Here is a 24,474-nt window from a genome sequence, read left to right as displayed (position 1 = left end):
CACTGATCTTTACATCAGATTGACCCTGCTCTCGCTTCATCAATATCACATGGCCCTATCCTGCAGCACCCCCTTCAGGACAAACCCTGAATCTCTCTTACATGGTGTGAAGTTATACATGTGGAAGAAATATTGGCAACACAGGAGGAAAAAATAAACTGCGCAGGAAGTGAGTGTACTAACAAAATGAATGCATGTGCTATAAGTAAGTGACACGCCTGCTGCACACAAGCCGATTATTTTTCAGTGATATTTATGGTCTCTGTCTTGTCTCGATCCCTAAGTGTCTTGGTCTTGTCGGTCTCGGAGCACTCTGGTCTCAAGCATGTCTTGGTGTGGTCTTCACTACAGGACTATTTATTTGTTTACCAAATAAATGGCACATTAGAAAAAACATCCACCACTACATCATTGTATTAAGATAACTTTATAAAAAATTCAAAATGAACAAAGCGTGTCATAAAGTACCTTTAGAGGAAACTGCAGAAAGTTTTTGACATTACAATCTGGAGAAGATGTCAGCTGAGCGGACAGTTAAACATTTTTAAAAAAGCATTTATTTATAACTCATTGAGCACACCCTCAGAGGTAATGCGGCACTGGCTGGCTACCTGGATTCTTTTTATTTTAATCACTTGTCATTTCATTCCTCAAACAAAAAAAACAATGACATTAAATTGAAGCAGTAGTACAATCTCCACAAAGAAAACAAAAACAACAGAACAAATGTAAAGTACCATACATTGCCGGGATTACACAAGCATAACCAGTGCAACTGCAAACATCTGCTTGCGTGTCCTGTTTCCCCCAGAAAGACACAACGTAGACTGAAATATCACCTGGAGACTCTTGAAACCAACATTGAGACAGATGATGTGACTCCAGAACTCAAAGAAGAGAAGTAAACACAAGTAGTGAAGTTTGACTTCAGCCCAGAAGTCAAACAGGATCTAAAGGACAGGCAGACAGAGTTTAACCATTCATGTGGGAAACTCAAGCAAAAAAAAAAAGAAAAGAAACTCATCCTTTGGCTTCCGAGCAGTTCACTGCATATAGGACTTAACTGAGACACAATCCTCACACTGAACAAAAACATGTGCAGGCCTACTGATGTGTGGCTGATAGTGGTTTCCCTGGGATGCATCCATTAATCAGTTCATGCCTACGTCAATCTAACATCCACCCTTCCATATTGTTCTTAGAAAGATTTACAGCATGTCGTCTTCTCCTCCTCCGTACATGTCAGCCAGCTTCTTGAAGCGCGGCCCCCATTCATCGAGACAGTCGTAGTCCTGGTCTCCGCTGCTTGTCGAGTTCAGAGATGACAGGCTGCCTGCGTCAGAGCCGCCCCCTTCGTAGTCAAACACCAGCAGGGAGTCATAGGGGGGCGCTGTCGGGTCATTGTCAGCCGCCTTCAGGTTCTGAAAGAAGCAGAGCCCGGTGTTTTCATGTTATTGAACATTTACTACTGAGAGAGGATGAGGAATGTTGTTATGTCATAACAATAACAATGATATTATATATGGACATGTTTACAGGCAATAAAAGAAGCAGCACAGGGTTTAATTCAGTCACTTCATGGCCGTAGCTGACCAAAACATGGAATAATGTGAAGACACTCTTTAATAAAACTTGAAATAACAGATGTGACAACATGGGGTTGTTCCTGATCTGCAAGAGCTCTTCACTCACATCATCAATGAAGTTGCCAATTTCGTCTGGGTTGGCAGGGCGAGGCCGGTACTGAGGAGCCGGCATGAAGTTTGGCATCACGTCGTTCCTGAATACATCAGGCCGGTTGTCCAGACCACGGTGGAGAATACCCAGATCAAAGTCCTGATGAAGAAACAAGTCAGGGTTACACATAAGAACAACTACCTCTATGATCAATCCTTATTCAGACATTTTATTAATCAGGCAACGTTCATATGGATGAAATCACTAGCAGGAATATTATTTTATGATATGACAATCCAAGTCAAATGCCTGTTGATTACATTTACTGAAGTACTTTTCCTGAATACATTCTGTAGATTCCTATTGAACAGGGAATTCTGCTGTTTCTGACCCTGAACAGGACATGAACCTCTTTGGGTCTGATTGACTTAATGATCCAAACATGAAACAGGCTGAAGTAGCTGAAACGTAATCCTTGGGGGGGAAAATGGGCCTGATCAAAGTGTGTCATTTTTTGTCTTTTTTAAGTATCCTATTGTCTATAAAACAAACAAACAAAACCTGCTGATTCTGCAGCGTGCTGGTGACCACTTTGCCTGACACCTACCCTGCACCAGCACTTTCAGACATGTAAAAATCACCCCTGAAATTATCTGCTGAAAGAATGATATGATGATCGTCTTATAGAAGCTAATAGAGGCATCAATATCAAATTCAGGATGATTATCTACTGTTAAGTCTGGCTGGATCGCACTATCTTCAGTGCTTAACCAATCGAGTGGTGCCTCTAGCATCCCTGACTGTATATGGCCGATATTTCTGAAACGGTCCTTAATAAACTGCCTTCATTCTTTTTACCAACAGTGTGATGTAGATCTGATAAGTTCGTCATCAAAAGGAAATCCTTGATTTACCTGATCATCCTCTCCACCTCCCTCCTCATCATAGTAATAGATGTCGTCTCTGATATCGTCATCCTGCAGTAGAGGCACATTCTTCTCTCCTTTTCTGCGTCTGGCGAGCAGCAGCAGCAGCAAGACCAACACTGAAAATACAAACACAAAAAGGTGAATACAACAGCATGTCAGCAGAGAAGTTGACTACTGTCACTACTAGAGTCGTCTCAACACTCAAGTTTTATGGAACAATTGTATTCATATTGATTTTGTGAATAGCCCTACAGCCCAAGTGGACTGCACTGAAGTAACACAGCTGAGGGTTGGGGTTCCCTTGGGTCCTACTTAACATCTTACAGGGCATGGCAAGCTACAATTGACATAGACTGAAATAAGCATCACTCCTTATTAACCAAAAATCTGACTTACTGAGCAGCAACAGGATTCCTCCCAGTATTCCCAGGATTACAGGCAGGTCGTTACCAGCTGTTTTTGTTATGTCTTTGCAGGCCACTTCTTCCCCAGAGCAGTCACACACTATAGCCTGTACTGTGCTTTCCTGATGCATGCCATGGTTGTCTGAAACCCTCAGCACTACAGTGTACTCTCCTGTGGGCAGCTCAGTGCCTAGATTCAGGATGATGCCCGTTTCTGCAAAAAAGAAAGTGAAAACTGACTCATTCATTTGAAATTTTCAGTACATATTTATTCCACAAATCATTAAAAGCACATCTTGACCTAAATAAACATCTTAAAAATGCTTTAAGTGGAGTTTTTTCTTCTCCTGAAGCTTTGCTTACTCTCCAGTCGTGTCACACCTCCACAACACACTCTAGTCATTTAAATCTCTGGAAAATCTTTTTCTGTCCCTAAACTGAAGCATCTCTGATGTGGTACTGGAACCTTTTTTTAGGTTTTTTGGAGCTTACCTTGTTTGGCATCCGATATATTTAATTTAAATGTCAAAAATATCAAACTTCAGCTGATTTTTAAGGCCTTTAAGAGCGTCTATTTCATAGGAAGGACTTAATAGATTCTCCTTTGTCCATGCATTGGATGGGCTGTAAACAAAGGTTTCATTTTCAGTTATGTATCAAAAGTTGACATACTAGTTTCGTTCATCCTTGCAGTCCAGTTGGTCTTTGACGGGCCGTCTAAGGAGACGGAATAAGGAGCAGCAAAGCCGGGTCCATCTTTATCAGTCACTGACAACAGCTGGGGAGCCGTTTTCTTGTTACAAACCTGTGAAAACACAACGTCAACTTCCAGCATTTGTGTCTGCAGCTCATGATTTTACTCTCAAGCTTTTACAGTATTTGACCTCAGAAGAGAATGGTATACATCATTTATTTGGCCTTATTTAAGTAGTCACCTCTTAAAAATAGAGCTTAAAGAGTAACTAAACCCTAAAACCACTTTTTCAACTATAAACCTCTGTATTTGAGTATTAAGTAGTGTTATGGATCAATCCAAGTCCCAATCTCGACATTTGAGTACAAAGTATTGAAATTTGAAATATTGTGTTAGAAATGTGCATAGTGTCTGCCCTTCAGTTTGAAAAACTCTAACGGCTGTGTGGAGTACAGTACTACGTAGGAGTGAATTACTACGTCACCAAATCTATAAAAGCCTTGTCACCCGACTCGGCGAACTGTGGGGACTCAAGTGTATGTGTGTATTTGTGTGTGTGGGGCAAACATTGTATCATGTTGCGGCTGATAACGGCGCGAAGCAGTGAGTGGGTGAGTTTACCCCCGTGCCCCCCTCCCTCTCTAAGTTGATACATTCTCCTGCTTATTCTGCTCCGGTCCCCGGCATCATAACGTGCCTCTCGCACACACCTGCTGAACACACACACTCGCCTCATTCTCTCTCTCTCTCCTCACTCGCTCCCCCCACCTACACACAAGCGCACTGAGCCCTGAGCCCGAGCCACTGTGTGTGTGGGGCAAACATTGTATGATGTTGCGGCTGATAACGGCGCGAAGCAGTGAGTGGGCGTGTCTTCACCCCCGCCCCGCCCCCCTCCTTCTCGAAGTTGATACATTGACATTCTAAATGCATTTTTTTTAATTCCAGGGTAGATCAGTACAGCTGAAAATATGGGGTTTAGTTACCCTTTAATATGTCACAGAATACAAGTTCTGCATCCAAAAAGTGTAGAAAATGTGTATTTCAATCACATGCCACACTCACATTTGTTTAACTGTTTGGAAAAGGGAACATACCCTGATTGTGCGATTAACAATGGTAGGTGCATTGTCATTGACATCTTCAAGCTGGATCAAAAGAGTACCCGTTCCGGTGGCTGGGACGTCGTCTGGTTAGGTGACATATACACAAATTAGAAGAACAAAATACACACAGCTCCAGAAAAACTAAAAGCATTTTTGTACATTACAGCCCATCAAGCATTTCAGACCTACCATTGTCATAAGCACCGATGAGTGCTGTGTATTTGCCCTCCTTAACAAAGAGGGCCTCCCTGTCCATTGAACTTTTAACCTTAATCATTCCTGTATCTTTGTTCACGTCCAGCCAGCCTGCAGGGTCACGAATTATTTTATACCTGTGATAAACAAAAGAATCACAGAAAGATGTCAAAATGTGTTCTTTACTTTGATGTGGCACAATTTAGGCTCAAGACATTTCACTAAATTAATTTCTTTGGCTAGGGGTTCAGAGTCTTAATGAAAACCATACTTGAAGCTGCAGTAGGACAGTCAAAAACACTATTTTTAATGCTTGGTGCCTCACACTCAAATGCCTGCCTGGTGCAAATGTCGCACGTCTACAACAACTTTGCACAATGTTTGCACTTGACCTCATTTTACATCTTTTTTTGAACGAGTCCCACACAGAACTTTTTCGGACAGCTGCAGAAGTCTCTGCTTTTTTCTCCAGTTCCAAATCTCACTGCGCAACATCCACTTTAAGGACACTTGATAGCTCTCATGCTTTCTTCTTCTTTGGTATTTAAATGGCAGGCAGAAAACAGCTTTTATTTGCACTACAGCCCCCGTCTGGTTGTAGTACTGCGTAACAACCAGTTGCAGTAAAAAGAATGGAATAACTATTTTTTTCAGTTAATGGCGTCACCTTTTCTGTCTTTTTTAAAAATAAACAAATGACTATTCAAACACTTAAAAATCATGACCATCCATATTCACTACAGATAAAGACTTTTTTGTTCAGATGTTTCAACAGCCACTTGGAGGCTCCCAGACTCAGACGATAAAACCAGTATTTTTAACTGAGTTTTAAGAGTTGCCCGTCTCTGCTGTTTAGTAATTGTATTTTTGCTTGACTTTATTCATTCAGAATCAGTTCAACACAAACAAACACTACTTTCTGTAGACAGAGTGTGCAGTCTTGTAATGGATTCAATATCTTGCTCTGCTTTTTTTTGTACTTTGAACATGTATTTAAATACATCAGTTTGCTCTTACGTGACTTTCTGTTTCCGTGCAGTATCTGGATCAGAAGCAGTGTACTGCACCACATCGGCTCCGAGAGCAAGATCTTCCTGTTTTGACACAGTCTTTACGATTGGATCAAAGATGGGAGCTTCATTTACGTCCACTACATCGACCACCACGGTGGCGGTGGAAGTGGGCAGTGAAGTGGCAAAAGGAACGTCATTCTCCACTTCAACCAGCAGAGTGTGCTTGGCGCTCATCTCAAAGTCAAGGCCCTAGTTGGGTGGAAGGAAACATACAGCAGCACTCGTTTAATAACCTACAATTCATTCTGAAATCTAACTATCTTCACAACAAGTATTGTTATTTAATACACAGCAATAAATGACAGAAAAGTCTTTGTCATTGTGGCTCCAGACATTGTTCTGACCTTGGTGGTTGAAATGATTCCTTCCTGTTTGTTAGTTCCTGTTTTGATAATAAATAATCCTCCAGGATCACCATCAACAATCTTGAACTTCGCATTCCAGGCTGGGGAATGTGGCTCGTCACCATCTGTTACTGCCAATGTCGCGATCCGAGTGTCCGCTTTATTTTCTTCAACTGATGTCGAATACTGGAAAAGTGAAAGGGATGTGTAAAGGTGCACAAGTGAAACAATAAGAAAACCTACATGTATGTAGTGTTTTCACATCTTACTAGCTGACACAAAAAACAACCTTTACTAAAAATGTAAATAGTTTAGTTAATTTTTTTTTCTAAACACAGCTAATAAATCTTGTTTGATTACATTTCCAATCACAGAAAAGTTGCACTTACAGTGGACTGTGCGAAGACTGGAGCATTGTCGTTGCTATCCGTGACGGTAAGGATTACTTTCGCTTCCGAAGTCAGGCCTTCTCCTCTCATGTCGGCCACTTGTACCCTCAGAGTGTACTTTGGGTATTTCTGTAAGGAGAGACAGACAATAAGTTTAAACCAATCAACTGAAGGGCCTTACCATTTTGCTTTTATTTCACAGATTCAGTTGTAGCAGATTCTCTCTAAACCAGAATTAAATTTCAACATGTTTGTGAGAGATTATAACAGTCCAGACAGCCATGTTCTCACAAATTTGGTCAGAGTGGCATCCTGTTAGGTGACAACATCTTTTCAATCCTGTCCCTAAAGTTATGGCCTTTGACTCAGAACAGTTCAAAACATGGGCCTTTGAAGACGGGTTCAAAAAAGTAGTATATTCGTTATTAGCCCTGTAAAAGTAATATTCGTACTCCTTCTCATATGGGAAAATAGTAATTCATCAAGGTGAAATTTTAAGTGTATAAAAGCTACAGATTCTGCCTCCAGCAGAGGGCTTGCTAGGTGTCCTTTCTTCCAGATCCATTGCACTCTGTTGTTCTAACAATTCACAACAGGCAACCAGCCAAGTGTACTTGAAGAAAAAGTTTTGGCACCAACCATACCATCTGCCATGTGATAGCAGAGGCATTTTTCAATTTGACACTTCAGATGGATAAACTTCAGGCTGTTTGCTGATTGAAAAATTACACAGCAGGGGAGCTGGTGGCCTACAGGTTAGTTAGAGCGCCAAATGTACAGAGGCTATTGTATAGTCCATTCCCCTCTTTCTCCCTGATTATGTCCACTGTCCTCTCTAATAAAGGCATAAAAAGCCCAACATTTTTGGTGGCTGCACTCACAATCATGAAGGTATATATCTCAGCATTTTATGCTGGCGATACTGGTTGCACATGTACATTAAATTCAGTCCACTTTTTAGATGAAAAAGATAGTTGTTAAAATTACACCGTATTCCTATACACTTAATGTTCTGGTGCTTCAGGCTGGTTGGCATGTTTTACAGTTCCATTCAGAATGTAAAGAATTGTTTTCCACCCAAGTATACCGTTAGGATTAATTTAATCAGTAGTTTCCCCCCCCCCCCCCAAAAAAAAAAAAAAAACAGTTTGAAGCAGACATAAATCACCTTTCAGTCAGTCTTGGTGCTGTTCGGTCTGTATCAGAGCTCATGTGAAAGCATTTACAAAGTGGAACAAAACCAAAAAAGAAAATGGAAATTTGAATGACAGAGCTTCTGAACAGTTTGGTGGGGAAGCAATGTGTGATGTCAATGTGTTTAAAAAGCTTCACCTCTCTGTCTAAACCACCAGCAAGGACTCTGATCCATCCAGTAAGTTGGTTGATGATAAACAAGTCATCACTGGGCATCTTTGGATCCTGATCCAAAATACGGTAGCGGAGATCTGAGTTGTCGGTTTTCTCTTGATCCTTATCTGTTGCCCCCACTTGAATAATCTCATAATCTGGCAAGAGAGGAGTGAAAATTCAGGACAAAAGGAATAAATAAAAATCTCATTCAGAGCAGCAGTTTAAAGAGTGGATTCATCATAGAAATGCCGTAAAGTGCCAAACATATCTCCTAATAATGCAGAGTGGTGAGTATAATGTGCAATGAGTGTCAGTTATATGATCCTGCTAACAAGTCATCTTTAGAATATTTATACTCCATGCACCACGAGAGGACAATGAGCACAAAGGGCCGACTGATTTAAAGTATTGCACAGACAGAACAAAGCTAGATTTAGACCACAGCCAGATGAAATTTTACTTCCAATACAATGTATGCGTTGGTATCTAAAGAGGTATCCCATATTGTTTTTTTATGTTAGTATCCTAGAAAAGTTTAACATTTTGCTTAAATGACAACCCAACTTGAGAAACCTTGTTTACAGGATGATTAGAAGTGAGAAGAAACATATGTCAATGTCACAAATTCAGAACTGATGCATACATCGTACGCACTGTGAATGTTCCAACGATAGTTTTACGCTCACAGACATTGTATCAAGGTCAAATTAAATCCAATGAAAGTACCTATTTTTGAGGCTTCAGGAACTTCTCCAACGAAGGTGGTTTTATTAAATTCTGGTGGGTTGTCATTCTGGTCAATAACATTTACAACAACTTCCATAGGCTCCTCTGCATTTCCTGCGCCCTCAGCCACAGCATACGCTTGAAACTGCACACAGACAAATACATTTGTATTATAATGCTGTACATGCAAGAATAATGCACCCATTTTATGTAACATCACTAGAGCAGGATGGCTTGGCAAAACATTCTTGCCACTGGTTTTAAACGCATCACTGATCTACAGGTGGCAGTAATGCACCAAGAAGGGCATTGGTGTAGAAGAAATCTCTTCAGGTAATCTGAATATTTATGATTTCTGTTCTATTAACATTCAAATAAAATATTGTTTCCTAATGACTACACATCTTGCCATCAATATTACATTTGTATAAAACCTTGCAAGCAATACAAAGATAAGATCTACTGCAGATATGTCTAGTATAGATTTGTAACACGATGGTTACTCTGTGAACTTTGGCATTTGTGCCAGCTTAAATGTTGGTAAAACTCTGAAAGGGAAAGAGTACAAACAGTGTTTGGATGTTTTAAAAGACTTGCAGACCAATCCTGAATAGTGGAGAAAGAGTTTATCTTTAAAACTAGAGGCGGAAAGGTTGCTTACCCGGTACTTATCTTGAAACTCTCTGTCCAGAGGTTGTGTAACATACAGATTACCCGTGGTACGATCCATGTTAAAAAGCCCAACAGGCGGTTGATCAGCTCCTGGACCAGTGATGCTGTAATAGATCTTCTTTGATTTATCCTCATTGGAACGGATCTGGAAAAAACACAACAGGCCTAAGTTACCCCCTTTAATACAGAGTCCACAACATCCCCCTAAGGAGGCTCCTCCCTTACACTGCCTTTGTCTTTATTTACTGGACCATACAACGCTTTCATTGCCCTCCAGTGCTGAACCAGTGTCTGATTTTACACCTCGTTTTGTGTTTTCAGGAGAAAGCGTGTGTCCCATTCACAACACAAGGGGCTATCCCAGAGGTCGCATTAACCGAATATTTTCCGTCTTTGGCGGAATTTTTTTTAACAATGACAGAAAAATCTGAAGGCTGTCAGATTAGAATCACCAGGTGTTCACCACTCCTTTCTAAATCTCACACAGCAATGTCATTAACCACATGTAAAGCACCTGCAGTAGACCTCCCAATCCAGTTGGCTTCGAGTGTGCATAATTAAGTGCGCCCTCAAATTGTTCTGCAAATTAAACTTAAATAAATAGTTAATAAATGAATAGACAATGTCTCATTATCATAAAAATATAAGAAATGAAAATGACGGATCATAGATTATGAAAGAAATTTTCCGTCAAAATGACAGACAAAAAGCAAGTCTAGCGCAACCTCTGGGCTATCCTGTCCTGTTAGCATTACACCTCCATACCTTTTATAAAGAACAATGAGGTTTAATAATGACACAACAGTCCTGCCTTGAACAGGCTGTTGAGAAGGGACAGATAGATAGATACTTTATTGATCCCGAGGGAAATTCAAGATGGCCAAATGACTGTGGCTTTCTATAATAGCTGTATACCGTTAGAGAAAATAACTAATAACTTAAAACATGTTACTCTTTATAGGATTATATATCCTCCTATCCCTCATGATAGACTGTACCACTGTATAGATTATCTATACTGAGAATGTACTGTTGATATCACTTTTGAGGTGAGAAACCATTGTCTAGTTTTGCTGTTTCTTAGAGGGCTTTTCTTTCTGTAACCTCTGTGTCTTTTATTGTGTTGTTATGTCGTGCTTCTTCGAGTATTGTACTGTGCCTTTCTATTCTCGTACAGTTTTCCATTTGTTGTTGTGTTCACATTTGAAAAGGCTGAATAAAATATTTAAAAGATGACTATAACAGCAGTAACAATAATGTAAGACAGTTTCAGCTACAGAGAAACACACAATGACTGTGTCCTGATGACAATATTAGGATATCAACTAAACACCCATTTGATTTCTCCTCATAAGAGATGTTACCGTACCATTTGTTCCTTTTTCACTAAGTTAATTTAAACATGACGACATATTTTTAAAATACTGTTCAGTAACAAATCCTCCATCACAAGGTGCTGTAGGGGCTCTTACTTGAGATACTTTGATGGGATATTGTCTTCTGTCATTCTCTGAAATACTGATTTCAGGAATAACCCAGTCTCTCTTCCTCCTGCTCAACCCTTTACTCGACTTGGGGAAAAGCAGAACAGGGACTGGCGGTTCCTCTGTACTCTGGGGGAAAAAAAACAAAAAACATATTTTGGTCAATGAGGGATCAAGACTTGTGCAACAGTTTCACTTAAAATGGAAAACTAAAGGATAATCAGTATCAAACTCTAATCCAAATGTAGCATCTTATGCTTCTCTTCAACCAACACAGTAAACTGTAGGTAGTTTTGACATTCAGACAATCCAAGTATAGACTGGGGGAGCAAGGTATCTCAGTGTCTGCTGATTCTGAAGTATTTAGCCATGATACATTTATCTTTCCCGTTTCCCCACAGTGGTAAAAAAATCTGTCAAAGGTGCTGAAAAATATGGTTTCTGTGACTGTCCTATCGTTTTTAAGCAGTCAATATGATGTAAAACATATTGTTTATTGCAGCTTCAACATGTCTGGTTTCAAGAAAAGTTAGAGAGTTAACATTTTCTGGTGTTTTGTAGCATCCAAGTCACATCAACAAAAAAAAATTAAACGATACATACACATAAACATTTGACAGTTATTTGTGATGCCTCAGTAGTTTAAAAAAGGATTCCTTAAAAACAAGAAAAATATTATTTTGTAAATGAAGATCACTTTTTTGAGATTATTTGGAGAAATAAATACAATGCTTTTAGTATTTTTTTATGATCATTTCAGACCCACATTAATCTATACTGATTATAATTAGATAATTTCATTCATTAACTTTGGCTTTACAAAATAGGCCTTAAAAAAAGGTACCTCCTGGTACCCTCCTCCTGAACAATGGATCCAGTGAGTCTAACCATTTCATATACAGCCATAGAGGGGCAGTGTTGGTTTAAGAAAAATGTGCCTCTGGCGACGGAGCTCTTTCACGGTCACACTGACACATCAGCCTGTTGTTGTTCATCCAGGAACTAGAGTCATAATTTCATGAATGCTTAACCAACAGTGTATATTTTCCAGTAACTCATTTCAGTGAGATAGCAAGATTCCTTCATTACATGTAATAGCTCTCAATCCTACCTCTGTGATATCAGTAGGGGCCTCTTCAGGAAGTTGTGGCTGTTCATTTTGATGTTTTTTGTCTCCATGGTGTTGCTCAACATTTTGGTGGTTCTCATGCCCATGTTTATGCTTGTGATGTTGTCCATGGTGACTACCATTATGATTCTCTTGGTGATCCCCATGATGGTGTCCATGTTGATGCTCTGGATGATCCCCATGATGGTGCCCATGTTGATGCTCATGAGGTTGTCCATGTTTATGCCCATTTTGATGCTCTTGGTGATCACCATCATGGTGGTGCCCATGCTGTTGCTCGTGGTGATGCCCATTTTGATGCTCTTGGTGATCACCATCATGGTGGTGCCCATGCTGTTGCTCGTGGTGATGCCCATTTTGATGCTCTTGGTGATCCCTATGGTGTTGTTCATGATGGTGCCCATGCTGTTGCTCATGGTGATGCCCACTGTGCACAACCCTGACAGTAACAGTCATTTTGTGACCACGCATGTCTGTGAGCTTTATTAAGATGTCTAAGTGTCCTTCATGAAGAACAACTGGTCTGTTCACCTGGGGAAACAAAATCCACTCGTGAAAAAAAAGTATGTGATGGTAAAGTTTTCAGTTTCATAAAGTCCTCTACATGGCATGTCAGAAATAAATATGAACAGTGTTGCAGCTGTTCAACTTAATGTCTGCAACATTTCAGATGGGCTCAGTTGATTATGAAAACAGTTGCTGTCATTATACATGATGTATAATCAGTATAAGGTATATACCAGATCTAAGTTTTTTAATGTGCATCAGGAGGAAACTATCTGAATTGCTTCTAAAAATGTGTATTCTAATCCAGTCAGTTTCCCCAATTAGCAAACAAAGGATTATAACCTGCAACTACAATTCTTCAACTTATTTTCGTTTAAAAGGATGTGAGGCGGATATGCTTTAGAAACAGCGATTTAAAAAAAAAAATAAACATTGTTGTGAACTCAACTGACCTTCAATGTGCCATCTCGTTGAATTGTGAACCGGCTGTCAACACTGAAGAACAGGACTCTTGAGATGTCTGTGCAGTCAGTGAAGCCCACTGTGATTGGAAAGAAGAAAGTTATCTGTTACAAATAGAGTACATGAAAAGAAAACAAAGAAATATTTGACAATTATTCTTCTTAAAAATAATAAATCATGTGAACACTAGCAAGAATATATCATTCTAATAAAGCCCCAAGAGTCACTGTTGTCTGTTCCAGGCAAACAAGGAAACACATCGAACTTGCATCTTCTTCATAGTAAACTCAACTGAGATGTAACCCGTCATCAGAAACAGTAAAGGTAGTTGGCCAGACTGTGTCAGAACATACTGTATGTAGGTGCATTGATAAGAGTGACTTTCAAAAAGTAATTTTACTTGAAATGCACATCTCCGATAGGAAGGTGTTTTTTAGGATAATTGGTAAACAGAATACATAGCTTGGTAGTCATATACGATAAGTTTGAAGCACTCTTAATGAAACATATTGATTGAAAAAAGAAGAGGAGAATCATTACTATAATGTCAGTGTGGAAACAAATCAGGCAGCTCAGATTGGGTTCAGGTGCTAAACTTGTTTATACCTAACATGCTTCTCCTTCTGTATGCATTCATTTAATATTCATACATGTTACTAACTTCAAATCTTTAAGTCCCTTTATTAAAACTAACAATAAACCTTCCCAGAAGTTTTTGTGTTGTCTTGTCCTGTGGATCACTGCCATTTATAACTTGACTAGACCTGTCTGACTCTAAGTGCTACAACTGTCTTTCTTTAAGGGATTAGATTATATATTTTCTTCTACAACACACTTGATTAAAAAGGAATAGCACAGTCTTTCTTGAAGGTCGCTATGAGTAAGTAACCCAGTTTTTGCTAAAAACAATTAAGATGCAATATTAAAAAAAACATATGAAAGACGGAAAAAGTTAGCCGGATTAATAATGTACCCCATCAATTTCTCAAAGTCACAGCATGTTACCGCCCTCTATAAAGTACTAGCGAGAGTGGATGAACTAAACTGAATGACTTAGATGGTCTCACAAATAAGTAGTGGTGAAACAGATCGCGCTTGATCCATGACCCTTTCGGATCATGCCCACGGTTCTGGCTCCCCGTGATCCGCTTATTGAAGGAAAATATAAACAAGGTGTAGCCTATAATAAATACTACTGCTAAATCCCTGTGCAGAGTCTCAGTGAAATAAAAGGCATCGTGTTGGCCATGTAGACCCACTATACAAATAGGCAGACAATACAGTTATATCATTTTTTTTTTTTTGGCTGACTCTCAAAGGAAAGCGTTTTTTCTCAGTTCACTCTCTCACCCCGTCCCCGTTTTGCTGTCATGCAGGTAACAGCTGGTGGCTGCGTGTTACAACACTCAGCAGCTTAATGTTAGTAACGTGCTGTAGTCACTGCTGTAAACTTAAGACAAACTCCATTACAGAGGGCTGTAAGATATAGTTCCTTAACACATCGTTTGTTGTTTGTCTGATTCACACAACACACACTGCAGGCACACACATCTGCTAAATGAACAGTGTGTGAGTGAAGTGGTCAACAGTGTTAGCTATACATGAAAAAAGATCTCAAAAAGAGATTGAAAAATACTTCTGTAGATTACAGCAAACTTTATATTCGCCAAAATATTCAAATTGGATGTTCCTGATGGGGGGGGTTACAAATACTGTTTTTAAAAGGATGCAGCTTTTTGTATTACAGTACTCAGATTTTAAAAGCACTTTCTAAATTAAAAGAGTTCAGGTTTCAGGTTCACATCCAACTGATTCTACTTTTAGTGTTGGAATTGTAGCAATTAGTATAGCCAATAGTAGGGGAAAAAATAGTTATAAAAAAAATTAAAAGTTTGAGTAATGTCTAGCTGAGGAGTGGAAAAGTTTTTTTTAATCATAAATGTCTTTTTTTGATCCGAAAACTGATCAGATCCATGATCAAACTCTGTGATCTGATCCAAATCGTGGGATTTGTGGTCCGCAGCACCACTACTAATATGGCATACACTCTTCAGGGGAAAAAAATTGTGTTCCTTCTGTGGTCATAAGCTTTTAATTATGATCGTTTTGGATGCCACAAAGATAACACCTCTAAATAATCATGTATGAGAGCAGTGTTTGTATCTTCTTGGATAGCGTCGCCTGCTTCCTTTGGAATTTCCCTCAGGATCAATAAAGTTTTTATCCATCTATCCACCTTCCTTGTCCTGCTTTGTAAGGTGCTTTCCTGGGTGTCAACCTTTAGGATGTAGGTGTGCAGCCACAGGCCCAAAACAGAGTGCAGGCTGTGAAGACTGTACTTGGAAAACACAAGTTTGGTTGGGCTGAGGAGGAGGGGCCAACTTTGAATGTTTACAAATGCAACCAACAAATCTTAGCATTCAAGGACTCTGTGTTCACTCTTATTTCAAGATAACAAGAAAGCTGCACTCAGGGACAAATCATAGACAAGTGAAACAGAGCAAACGAGAGGCCAGTGTAAAAACAGTTCAACCTTGTGTACATCAACCAAGTCAAGTTGTGGAAAACAGTCAAACGCCTAGACACCTACATAGAGATAGAGTACATATAGAGAGATTTGTGCTGACGCAGTTTGAAAAGAAAAAGAAAAGTTGATTGTGTTCAAATCTTACATACAAGTCAAAGTTAAATGCAAACATGCAACAACAAAAACTCTCAGTCAAGTGAAACAGAGAAAGTTAGGTGCTCATTTTCTTTGAGTATTTGAATTCATTTGAAAAGAAAGCACTGCAAAACAGGATCAGAAAATTGTTTTGCCCTGCAGCATTACATGAGAAGCTGTGCGAGCAAGCTGAGACCTGAGGTTGTTTGGGCTTCATGTGAAAACAATGTGAACAACTAATCTGTAGAAGGCCTTCTGAGCCAGAGGAGCACACACAAAGCTGAGACGTTTTATCTTTGGCTGTAAACTGCCATCTGGTTGCCGCCATAGCTTAAATGTTTTATTTTTTAATGCACCATCTTAAAATAATTAAATCATACAGAACCAAAGAAATGAACCCCACACGGTTTCATAAAACATATATTTCTTACCTCTGCCAAGTTTCATGCCTTGTCCCAGATGCTTTCTGTTCACTTTGATAATCATCATATCTGACATGAATCCAGGCACACATGTTGGCTCCTCAGCAGTCTGTTCAGCTGAAGCCTATGAAAAAAAACCAGTCTTTTAATGAATCATCATTTACATGGAATTTGAATGTCATCTTCAATAAAACTTTCACGCTAATTTTATACATCAAACCTTGATACAAGTATTAAGGTTTGATGTCCAGCAACAAAAATTATTACGATTTTTATTTTTTCTTCTTCATTTGGGGAATAAATTCAACTTGTTAAAGATTAAGATTGATGTGTTGTAAGTATATTCAAAATGTTGAAAATGAAAAGGAAATGCTAGGAATATAATTTGCCATTCAGAACAAGTTCTAGTGGTAAGAAAAAAAAATTGAACAAATTTAAATATTCTACACCTTTTAATTTTCTACTCGCAATGCTAATTTTAAATTTTAAATTCATTATCTAATTTCTTGGGCATGAAAAATTCCAACGTATAACACAATGTAAATTGTAAAGAATAATTTTAGAAGTTGTAAACACCATAGGTTGCTTTTATAAGTTTATATCGATACATATATTGTAGTTCTCACTTGTCAATTAGCTGTAGATGTTTGGATTAACTGGTAATTTGGTCTAACACAGCTAACTATGTTCAGTGATGCTCTACAAACTATCATCGTGCATTAAGATAAAGATAATCCTTTATTTATCCCACAATGGGGAAATTTACATTGTTACAGCAGCAACGAGCAAAGATTGCAGACAAAAAGTGAACACAGTACAATTTAAATAAAAAAATTAAGAATGTACAAAAATTATAAGGAAACTATTCCACAAATTGATAACCCAATCAAAAAGGCTTGAAGAAATTTCTTGATAACATTTGTTTGCAAGCGATCAAACCGAAACACGTTGAATTGGAGTTTAACCTGTCGACGTCACCAACGTAACAAGGGCGAGGCCCGTCGAGGGGACGAAGACTCCAAAATGGCGACTTTGAGCCACCATACAGAACTTTTCAATGTTAATTTAGCAAATACGTTTAGATATCGCGAGATTTCAGAGCAGCCTTAAAATCTAAAAGGCGACTTAGCTAAATAGAAGTCCGCCTCACCAGTGTCCGTGCAATGACGAGTGTAAAGCCGCAGTAAGTCGTGGGGCCAATCAAAGTACAGTTTTTGAAGTAAATTAAAAGAAATTAGAAGCTTAATAGGCTTATTGTGACCCCTTCATTACTTTAAAAAAAACTTTAAAAAGTGACGATTGTTCTAAATACACTAATATTGTTCAATTAGATGTTATTAAGTCATCTTAAAACTTTATATATCCGTCATATTTAGGTTACACTCTTGACAACGACAGGGATCAAAGGAAGCAGTAAGTCCAGTTGGGTTAGGACAGCAGGAAATCTCACCTGTGAAACGACGATTAAAATGGCCAAAACCGCAAACCCAGCGGTCCCCATCAGTCTGTAAATCTTGTTGAAATATTCCTCGGAGTGAAAGCCCTCAATGAAAGAATTGATAAATATATTCCTTCACGATAATGTCGTCGTGGCGTCTCCTTTGTCTTGTCTGCTGAAGGTAGTTTCAGTCACTGAGGGGGTTCAGCTGGACGAGTTGCTGCAGGTACTTTCAGCCTATGACGTCAGCTTACAGGTGCGCGGGTTCCGGGTTCCTGATATGGTCACAAAAGATCGAGCACACCTGATAAGACAGATACCAGTAGTTTCTGTTAGTTCAGATGTATCGATAAAAGATATGTGACTAAAGCCTCGTCAATACCGGTTGTGTTAAAGCTGTTTCTCATGCAGCTATGAGAAACACTTAGTAGCTTCTGTCTTATTTCCACTTACAGACAATCACTCCCCCTTCATTTCTTTCACTCTTTCTGCCCCTCCCTCTCTGTCTCATACACACATGCAAACAAACTAATAACTTGTAGACTACCAGATCTAATGTTGAAAACATACAAGGCTTCAAAATAATATGCATGTAATTGGGGTATGCAAAAAAAATCAAATGACTTTCATTCAGGAAGCTGTAAGTACAAAACCAAGCTAAAAGTGTTTGTTCAGGTTTCAAAAAAGAATGAACAAACACTTTTGTTCAGGTTTCAGGTTCCACATTTTTTTTAAAAAACCTCATAAAACCTCTTCCTAATTCAAAGTGGTAGGACTGGACCGCTTCCTCAATGCCATGCAACACAGATGGTACACAAGACAGTACTTGATCAGCCGCCTGGTAAGCATGACATGACACACAAGGACTTGCCCGTGACAGTTAAAAAAAAATGTGCTGGTCTATTGGCAGATGTATCTATTCATAAATCATCCCATAAAACATTTGCCAGTAGTTTGTAGCACACAAGAGATATACAATATTTTCTTCAGGTGCTTCTTGAAGTCAGTCTCTGTGCTGCTAAACATCAATAATTAATCTCCAAGAAATGAGCACTTCCTTCATCTCTCCTTCATTCTCTGCTCCTGATTGTGTGTCCATCAGCTGACTGAATGGCTAGGCTGCAACATGACCTAAACTGCAGTCTGAGTGTCTGAAAGACATACCCAGCAACTTTTATGCCCCTTTTAAACTAATTGGGTAACCAGAGTAGAATCCATTTAATTGAATTATGTAGTTCCTTTCTGCCATATCAAAAAACTACCATGAAATGACATGAACACACATACATGCAATATTAGTAGTTAGTATTTACCTTAGAGGCATTATCAAGAAAGAGATACTGATCATTTTTATTTCAGTAATTAAAAAATGTAACTCAGTTTTAAAATGATACAGTTGTATGTTTCATTTTCAACATGTATTTTACATTTAAGCACAGTATACGTGTAAGGCAAAATTATTAAGAAGGAATAACAACTTTTCTTTCACATCATACTAGAAAAATAAAATTTTCCCAGTTGGAATTTTTAGAGAATTTGAGCTGTTCATATTGTTTTGTTTTGTTCAAACCCTGTTGACTACACAAGCCTGTTGCACTGATTTTTTGACTGGACTGGTTGTATATGTGAACGCATCTGCCCCTGATCCCAGGCCTGATGCTGCACAGAAAGGGGGCCTTCAAAGGACCAAAGAGCCAGGCTTAATATTCCTCCCTAAAAATATCAAAACTAAATGTATAGTGAGTTGGTCCTCGATAAATACAATGCTTTTATTTATTTATTTGTTAGGGACAGTGCATATTAATGAACAGCTGTAACAATTACAGCTGTAAAAATGCCAGATTATAGCAGAAGTGCTAGTTTCCATCTGTTGTGCCTAGGCAGGTAACAGAGAAAGACAAATTACAAATGAAATACAAACACAAAGGCACAAGTGACACAAGACAATAATAGAGGTTAAAGGTTAAAGGTGGTCACAGACTTGGTTTTCTTTTATCCACTGTTTGAGGTGTGTTTTGAAGGTTGTATATGTTTGTGAGTTTCTTATTGTCAGTAATATTTATTTCCTTTGACTGACAGAACAGTTTGAATGTAGTGCGTCTGTATGGGACCTCACAGTCTCCTCGGGCTGTGGCCCCTGGTGCCGATCCCACTGGCAGACTTCAGCTTTATAAAGTCCTTCAAAGGAGGAGGAGCAAGTCTGTGCAAAATGTTATATATAAAACATGCATTTTTAAAATGAACAAAATTATGAAAATTTAGTAAATTATGTTTTTCTAAAACAGTACAATGGTGAAACGATGTCAATGCTGACAGTAAAACAAATAACCCCTTAACATACATGTTCATTTTACATAAAACAACATTAAATGTTAAAGGTTGTCATGTTCCAATCAAACACTGAATGGACAACTGATTTACATTGATCATCTAACATAAAACAACAGTAGCTAATGTGGATTATCTCTCACAACACAAGGCAGTTTAGAAATATACACAGAGTAGTTTGTTGTAGCCAAATTAGCATTAACTGTGCTAGCTAGTTAATAGTAATTTAAAGCAGTAAAAGTTGCTAACAAGCTAACTGAGAGTGGCTAAGTTAGCAGAGATGAAAAAATACAAAAAACACTTGTTCTTAAGTATTTATAGGTTTTGTCTTCACATAATTCAAGACAGAAAGTTCTTGTGAAGCCTTTCTATTATATTTTTAAACAATTTAAGGTTCCCTCTCAGCAATGCTAGCTAAGGTACCAGATACAAATTATTGTTTCATATTTAATGTTAACATGAAACGTTTTTTGAACTATATAATGTTTTTAAATGATTACTTTTGTTGTATTTGTTCTCTAAATATGAGGTTATGTTAGCTAGCTATGAACTGTCCTTGCTAATTTAGCAGCTTATGTCCTAACATTATGCAAATGTACTCATTTTACAAAGTATTTTTCTCCACGACTTCACATGTTAGCATATTAGTGATGAAATATATACAATGAAAACACTTCACTACTTACTATGAGAGGCTGTTTTACCACAGAAATGTAAGCTCCACACATGAATGGATGTCATCTTAATAAAAATAGACGAACGTATTTTTTCTTCTCAAAACTTTATTGTCATGAATTCAAAATAACAAACATTGAGACAAAATGTCTTGAAGCTGAATAAATAACATATAACTCAAAAAGACAGATAGCCTACTTTTGTATGGTAAATAATATTCAAATATATGAACAAGAACAACAAACAGAAAGAAAACAAACAACAATAAGCATGTTAAGACATTTAAACTTATTAAAAGTAATTCATAGAGACATGGCACATTTGGATTTAATCAATTTAAGGGACTTTTATAGAGTTGAATTTCATCCCGTGACATGAGGCTATGGGTGGAGTCAATTCATTTAGTCTTCTTTTTTCCCCTTTATTTTACCAGGAAAACCTTGTTAAAATGAAAAATATATTTTTCTAGGATGTCCTTGCCAAGAGAGGCAGCAGCACAATAAATGTGGTACATATAATTGACATAATTATGATACCTTAAAAAACATGAACGAACAACTTAAAACTATGTATTTGTCAAGATCGCCGACAACAACATACATGTAGCCTACAGCAAGATGTGTCTGCCTCCAAGTCATTTAGCATCCCATTAAAAGCATTCAATGAGATCATTACGTTTCAGGTCTTTTTGTAATTTGTTCCAAGTAAATGGTCTTAAACACCTTTTTACCGTTCAGTTCTGACTTTTGTCACCAACAGACTGAAGATTGTTAGTTCCTGCACTCCTCTGACTGATGGAGGTTAGACGGTACAAATGAAGAATGAAGCCATTTCTGCGAATCAATCTGCTATTTCTGCTAATGCTATTATGAGTCATAACAGTGTTTGTACTGGTTGATCAGAAATGTTAAAAAAAAATATTTCTCAAATTGCATTAAATAACCCATCATGCACCAAACATTTCTATCCATCCAGTCCATGTTAAACATAGCTTTCTTTTATGAATAATATATATTATTCCATAAAGGATTATGAGGTGTTACTTATAATCAGAAGGCTTCAAGGGCATTTAGTGACCCTGTACCACCCATTTCGTCAAATAAAGTTTGAGGGAATATGTTGCCATAAACTGCCAGGAGATTTAACACATTGGTTTTGCGGGAAAGCTATAAATTTCCACGGATGACCAGTACTAATGAAGAAGTTAACCAAAAATGACTTTTCATCTTAAACCTTAAATCTGATGTGGAGCTGTTCTTTTTAATATCTCTGTGAAGGATGTCTACTCTTCAGTCTGCTTTAATGAAAGACTCCCTGGTTTCCTAGTATACAAAAGCTCATATACAGTATTTATGATAATGAGGAATTCTTAAAAATATAAGGTTGTAGCCTGCTATATAGCAGCCTATAGCAGCTATATAGCAGGGTGGAGCTCTCAATAATTTACGTTTCTTGCCAGGAGGGTTTTTTAGAAACTGAGTTGCCCTTCTGGGATAAATAAAGTTGTCTAAATCTGAATCTGAAATGGTTTTTTCCCAACACAAGAACTGACTCTAAAATTATGAGACATGAATTTGATTTCACAAATCTAGGATTTTAGGTCTTAGAAATATTCAATTTTAACTGTTCTTGTGCTTCTTGAGTTTCTTCTTGAGTTTCACCGGCAATACATAATGAACCCTTTTCACAGCTTCACGGTATATAAGCATGAAAGACCGGGGACTTTTCAGAAAGCAATAAAGTGATGTTATCTTTCTCTCTTCCTTGCCATCAATCATCATTTTCCCATAGAGAGACAGAGGGATGTGCAAGCAGAAGAAAGACTGGTCAGTTTACAGTGGCCACCACTTAGCCATTGAAAGGGTCAGTGTGGGACAGAGGGGAGGGGGTGGGGGGTGTTGTGTGGACTGGAATGAGAGAGGACAGAGGCGGAAGGAGGCAAAGTGGGAGGAAGGCAGGGAGCGGTGTCAGATTACATGGATAGTTTGTTGAGTTTGAAGAGTGATTCACTTCCTTTTGTGTGATCAGTGGGCAATGTTGAGGATTTGATTCTTTGTCTCATTTTTTATTTTATGTTAATTTAAGATCACAGCTAAGATCACACTGAGTGGGCCCAACCACACTGTCCAAAACAAGCCCCCCTGCACAGATACAGAGTATCATTGGTGAGTCTTTACACAGATGCACAGGTATATAAAAAAATGTAAGTCTAGCCTAATTCTTTTACTCTGTATTTTTAACATTATCTGGTTCAATGTAGTACTCTTACATCTCTCATCAATCTTATGTAGTTAAATGACACCTAATCAAATCAAATCAAATACCTAAAGTGTTTCATTTAGTGACAAACTTCTGGCCAGATATCTCAACATCCACTTAATAGATTGGCAAATAATTTACAACATCTCTTCATATAACGGGTTGTGTGATGTCATATGAAAACCTGTGCCCTTTTTTCATTTATCATCCTATAAATATCCAACCTCTTCATTCAAGCTTGTCAAATACAAAATGTTTGTCATGGCACCCTTTGGATGCCTCACAGAGACCCACTCAAAGCGATGTCTTTAACATCTGTTTTCATCCTTTACAACATTTTGGTAAATTGAAATCATCTGTTTGGATAGTGTGGGTTAAAACAGGGGTTCCCAAACTTTGCCATTTCAAAAACCCTCATATAGCATTAGCTTCTGGTGGGTACCACCTTTGCATAAAAGCAAAACACAGAATTTCATTTTCAGTGATTAATAACATGTAAAAAGACATATTAAAATGTTGTTGTCACAAATACTGTTATTAGTTCATTTTTATTTTTGTGCCTTTTTCCCTCCAACTTTCTGCTAGTGTCACCTGGCAACCTGACGGGGGGTCAGGACCCCACTTTGAAACACTGGGTTAAAACAATAAAAAAGCATTACGTTTTTACACATGGGTCCAAACCAGGTTCTTCCGGGTTAAAGTCCTGTGATGTGAGACTCATCCATTGCCTGCTGACCACCACCTCTGGCAGCTCATCTTTCTAATAAATTAACTGACTTCATGCTGGAAGGATGGAGAAGTTGCTTTATGCTTCTAATATTTCTATACATTTTCCAAATTGTCTCATCATTATGTGGGCTATTGCACTACTTTTATATGTATAAACATTGAACACCATGAACTTAACGCCATTTAAGGTTCACACAGGCTGATTTTCAACAACTTCTTCCTCTTTTTTTACCCATCAAGCACATTCTTGTTTCCCCCCGATTACTTGCTTTTTTCCCAAATCAAATAACATTGCCTTAACCGTACTAAGATCGATACCTGTCAGCATTGTGGCACTGTCTGTGTCAGCTCGTCGTATAAAATAAGTCAGAGCCAGTGGAAGTAGACACTGAAGTATGGTCAAGCTTTACATCTTGTTTCATGCGAGGAGAGGAGCTGATGGACAACATACTGTAGAAGAAAATTCAAAATTATTTATTGAGCTTGCTGGATTCCAAGTCATTCACACTGCAGTCTAAACTACATTTAAGTCTCATCAGACTTACTGTTAGTATTTTTAGAATACATTTTTTCCATATACAATTAACCTGAGTGAAAATGTAATTGCACTAAATGATTCATATTCTTCAGAGAATGTTCTTTTTACGGCTGCATTTTCAGACAAGACCCTGCTAATGTTGGGTCTCTGTAGATTATATAACAAAGAGTAAGGTCTTTGACCTGCTTTTTGTAATGTGTCATGAGATAACATTTGTTATCAATTGGTGCTATACTAATGAAGACTGACTGAAGTGGCTGTCTTAACTGTATGTGTGATTTA

At 38.2% G+C, this 24,474-nt stretch overlaps 1 protein-coding gene across 1 annotated transcript; it reads right to left on the bottom strand.

Moving 5' to 3' along the window:
- Positions 1–411: 411 nt before the first annotated feature.
- On the bottom strand, positions 412–17,960 carry LOC132975945 (cadherin-1-like). Its single transcript, XM_061040846.1, has 18 exons — positions 17,676–17,960; positions 16,235–16,349; positions 13,132–13,220; positions 12,155–12,703; positions 11,032–11,172; positions 9,549–9,704; positions 8,888–9,032; positions 8,144–8,316; positions 6,812–6,940; positions 6,423–6,608; positions 6,023–6,267; positions 5,000–5,142; positions 4,802–4,893; positions 3,683–3,815; positions 3,003–3,224; positions 2,592–2,722; positions 1,693–1,836; positions 412–1,421 (listed from the first exon to the last, which is right to left on the bottom strand). Exons 1-18 carry the CDS (start codon positions 17,724–17,726, stop codon positions 1,209–1,211), a joined length of 3,057 nt encoding a protein of 1,018 aa, XP_060896829.1. The 5' UTR covers positions 17,727–17,960; the 3' UTR covers positions 412–1,208.
- Between the last annotated feature and the right edge of the window lie 6,514 nt (positions 17,961–24,474).

The sequence above is a fragment of the Labrus mixtus genome, chromosome 6, assembly GCF_963584025.1.
Source record: "Labrus mixtus chromosome 6, fLabMix1.1, whole genome shotgun sequence".
NCBI lineage: Eukaryota > Metazoa > Chordata > Actinopteri > Labriformes > Labridae > Labrus > Labrus mixtus.
Note: the sequence above shows the minus strand (reverse complement) of the source record. Positions and strands in the feature narration are given on the sequence as shown.

Excerpts from the sequence above, each read along its gene's own strand:
- LOC132975945 (XM_061040846.1), bottom strand. The coding sequence starts at position 17,726 with ATGGGGACCGCTGGGTTTGCGGTTTTGGCCATTTTAATCGTCGTTTCA. Across the intron at positions 6,268-6,422 it reads GAATCATTTCAACCACCAAG|GGCCTTGACTTTGAGATGAG; the intron begins GTCAGAACAATG and ends CCACCCAACTAG. Across the intron at positions 2,723-3,002 it reads AGGAATCCTGTTGCTGCTCA|TGTTGGTCTTGCTGCTGCTG; the intron begins GTAAGTCAGATT and ends TTGTATTTTCAG.